Source organism: Cupressus sempervirens, chromosome 8, assembly GCF_028749045.1.
Source record: "Cupressus sempervirens isolate cs-2001-9-10 chromosome 8, ASM2874904v1, whole genome shotgun sequence".
NCBI classification, from domain to species: domain Eukaryota; kingdom Viridiplantae; phylum Streptophyta; class Pinopsida; order Cupressales; family Cupressaceae; genus Cupressus; species Cupressus sempervirens.
This window is the reverse complement of record NC_143125.1, coordinates 691,997,259-692,001,613: the sequence shown is the minus strand read 5'-3', so window position 1 is coordinate 692,001,613 and position 4,355 is coordinate 691,997,259. Positions and strand designations below refer to the sequence as shown.

The 4,355-nt window shown below is 33.6% G+C and overlaps 1 protein-coding gene across 1 annotated transcript; it reads right to left on the bottom strand.

The window, feature by feature from the left end:
- Positions 1-830: 830 nt before the first annotated feature.
- On the bottom strand, positions 831-1,709 carry LOC149544342 (uncharacterized). Its single transcript, XM_089796391.1, has 4 exons — positions 1,582-1,709; positions 1,407-1,493; positions 1,244-1,309; positions 831-1,157 (listed from the first exon to the last, which is right to left on the bottom strand). Exons 1-4 carry the CDS (start codon positions 1,660-1,662, stop codon positions 1,074-1,076), a joined length of 318 nt encoding a protein of 105 aa, XP_089652517.1. The 5' UTR covers positions 1,663-1,709; the 3' UTR covers positions 831-1,073.
- Positions 1,710-4,355: the final 2,646 nt, after the last annotated feature.

Below are 4,355 nucleotides of genomic sequence, written 5' to 3'. Positions count from 1 at the left end.
CGGGTATAACTATTTTTTAGAATAGGGGACGAGGGTACTTGGGTATGTAAAAATTTATTTTTAATTATACTTTTATATTTATAGAAAATTTGAATTTATGAGTTCTGACAATGATTTTTCAAATCAAGAACAATAATAAAGTTTGCAAATGTAATGTAATATTTTCAGTTTTAGATTTGAAATATGTTTGTAATGATAATTTATGATAAATGTTTAGATGCATAACATAGAAGGTAGGTTTAAACATGAACAAGAAGATCACAAATCATATGAAGATGACATATTGCAAATGATAAATTTCTAGCTTTAACATTGATAAAGTTTATTGTTGATCAATATTGTATCAAAGTTTCAAACTGATTAGGTATTGAATTAAGCTTGATAAACAAATAACATAGAAGGAAAACTTTAAACATGAACAAGATCATAAAGCATATGATGATGACATATTGGAAATGATAAACTCATGCTCAAACAGTGATAAAGTTTATTGTTAATCAATATTCTATCAAAGTTTAGAATTGATTAGGTATTGAATTAAGCTTGATAAACAACGAGCTGATACACAAACAAAAAATTGAAAAAAATAATCAAAAATCTCAATCAAGGTCCTTAGGTATGATGCTCTCCACCAAGTACCCAGTACTTGGGATACGTGTACCTAGTACTTGGGTACGGGGGTATGAGTACCAGGGGTTTCATACATGAAGGAACATATAATATATTATGATAACCAATAATTTCATACATGAACAAACATATAATATAAAATGATAACCAATAATGTCATACATTAATAAACACATAATATATTATGATAACCAATAATGTCATACATTAATAAACATATCATATATTAACCAATAATGTCATAAGTTTAATAATGTCATGCATCAAATAAATGTCATACATCAAATATAAAATGTCATATATACATCAAATGTATATCGAATATGTCCCCTAACATAAAATCCAACATATATGTTTTCTGATGCCTATACATGTATGTCTATCAACTATATCTTCTCATTCCCATGAGGGGAAGGAAACAAATCTCTAGAGGTCTTCGGTTGTCATGTGGAGGGAGATGATGGCGATGATGGGGTCTTCCTCACACGCTCGCTTGTCCTTTTGGTGAGGCTCTTCTCTAACTTGAGCTGATACAAACAAAGTAGATATGAATCAATAATTATTATACATTGAAATCAAATATATGTACACACAAAACTAATTATTTTCTTACTGCCATCATATAGTCACTCTGCAAGTCCACCTTGAAGGCTCGTGGATGATCGAGTGTAATAAGACCCTACAACAATTCAATCAATATAATCACTTATAAATAACATTAGAAATTTTGATACTAACTATTATAAACAACTAAAACCAAGAAAATTCTTTCATACCTTAGTCAATGGCTGTGAACTAGCCATATCTGTAGCCACTCCATGATCGACAGACTGCCGAAGATGAGGAGTCTCAGATGTCAAGAGCTGTATGTCATACAATAAATGTTACATGTAACATGAAACATGAAACAAATATAATCAAATGAATTAAATTAACATGAAAAAAATGTACCTTTACGAAGCTCGTATCATGTCTAGGCTCAGAGTTCGTAGTGAATGTCAACGGTCCTATAGAGAAGTGATGCACATGCATAATTTTTTTGTCAATCCTTCATATGATTATTTAATAAATATATGTATTAATTTAAATGATTAAATCGATACACACCTTTGGACTCGTCAACGAGACAAAAAACAAGGATAGGGGATTGCTACTAGCACCGCCAACACTCTGACCCTGAATTTTGAACAATGTCAATACATGCTAATTAATTAGTCATTCACTATACATATGAAATGTGATGAAATTAGTTTATTATAATTGTAATTTACCTATGTGTCAATGCCAAATGTCTCATTCAGGAATTGATCAGTGACTAGCCCATCATCCACACCATCTCCAACATGACTACCAAATGTGCATAAGGATCCGCATGATGTGCACATGTGATTATGATGCGTAGAAGGCTCCTCCTCAACTAATGGACTCGTGCAATGAATGAGGGTCTGCATCAAAGCATTAATAGTCCCTAGAGTGTTGGCCTCTACATGTTCCTTCACAATTGAAGGAATAGTCACATGCTCACTATGTGGTTTGACCACAAGTGCCCTAACTACATTAGGGTCACAATGTGCCCCTAACCTCTCAAATGATGACCACCTAACTCTACCCTGATTGTCTAATATATCAAAATAATTGGGGATCTCTCCAAGGACAAACTTACAATACAATTTCCTTAAGAAATACATTGGGACCTCATGATTCTTGCAAGGAGGGGCATCAAAAACCATCCACCATCTATTCCAAAAATTATTTCTAATACCATTGTGTATGTACCAATGGATGGGGAACTGTTTAGTTGTCTCTCTAATAGTATCTTGTTCACCAGGCTTTCTAAATAATGCACAAAGCCTCCCTTTTGGTATATCTTTTTTTTAAACATCTTGATATGATAACTTATTTGCATAATATTTTTCTTGTTCATCCATTTTAACCTTCCAAATATCTAATTGACCACTAATAGAAGCTATGTGGGTCTTAATGTACTCGAGGGAGGATGCCAATTGAGCTCTCATTGGATTGGTTTGTTCACAAGCTTTCAACCTACCAATGAGTGCTTCTAATTCATTTTTGCCTCTTTCTATTTCATTTATTATGTTTTCTTGTGTGCCAGGAGGAGGTCTTCCAATTGGTGTAGGTTGTGGAATTTGTTGTTCTTTTTGTGGAGGGTTTTGGTTTTGATCTTCTTGAGGATTTGCCAGTTCACTATTCACATTTTCTGATAAGAAATCAATCAAAATCTAAATAAATAAACAAATTAAACAAAAACTAAAAAAACCTATAAAACAATAAAAAAATATATAAAATAATGCAAAAAGAAGGTTAGACAACATACGACGTGCTCGTGATCTCGAACTTCGACGAAAAGGAGGCATATTGACAAGGCGGGTGGTGAAAACCTTCAATTTGCTCAAATTGTGTACACGTTGTGAGGAGGGGAAGTTGAAAAATGAAGAAAAAAATGAATGGGTTGCGGGTTTACAACCTATTTATAATAATTTGAGTTTTTTAAAAGCGCGCACGTGCTATAGCGGGTCCGCGCTATACTGCGTGCACGCTATGGCTCAAAATACCCAAGCCATAGTGTGTGCGCACTATTGAAAGTTAGAAAAAAAAGGGTGTCACCTTTTTGGCACCACAACTTGGTGCACTTACCCATATGATTTACTATTTTTTTCTTTCTCAAAACTAGCATCTTTTCGAGGGTTCAAATACATGCTTGTAGAATTTTTTAATTATAATATACTATATCTAATTAATATACTTTATAATCTATATGAGAATATTCTTGACTCTGAGCTCTATAAAATGGTGTTTATATGTTATTAAAAAATTATTATAAAAATAGTAAGAGTTATTGAAATGCCACTTTTCTGAAATAATTTTATTTATTTAGTAGTTGGATACAAACTAGTATGAAACATGAATTTAATAGACATTTCCAATTGGAAAAGTGTGATACCATATATAACTTAGCTATAATGAATTTATCTAGATCATATGTTTAAAAAAAAAAAAATTTAGATAGAAATACTCAAATTTAGTTGTTTTGATAAGTTAGCCTAAAAGGTGACACAACTTTGTAATTTTACTCTCTAGTATTTGACATCCTTTGAAACTTGCTCTAGTTGAATAACCAAGACTGGCCGGTCCTCTGATCTCTGCAAGCATCTATTAACTTTTCTTAATCCAATCATCCCTTTTCGAGAGGAGTCACCTTCCCCCGATTGGGGTTTACCATTTAGTTCCTTATCATTGACATGTAGCAAAGAAGATGGCTCACCTATCTCCATATCTTTGACAAAAAGCTAAGATGAGGCTTTACCTCAGTCCCCCATTCAACAATGAACCGGGATGCAACAAGAAGGAGAGAAAGATAGGGTAGGAGCCACACACTTGTAGAAAATCGTAGGTCCCCCACCAAGGACACACCCAAGGTAGTGTTCGATCCAAAAATGCCAAACCATGGGCTAGAAACAGGCCAGGCCACCCGCCCAACCAGCAAACACCCTTGACAGAAGATCACCGACCCTCAAAGCAGTAGATAAGCTCGCCCAATAGCCCAAAAAACCCTCGTCGTAGGTTGGGCTATGAAATGCAGGCCCTAGCACAAAATAGAACTTTTCTCATCATCTCCCCTAAATTGTTCATACTTAACACTCTTCATAGGATTATATTGATTTTATATAGATTTTCACATTTAATTAAATTGGAATAAAAATTAA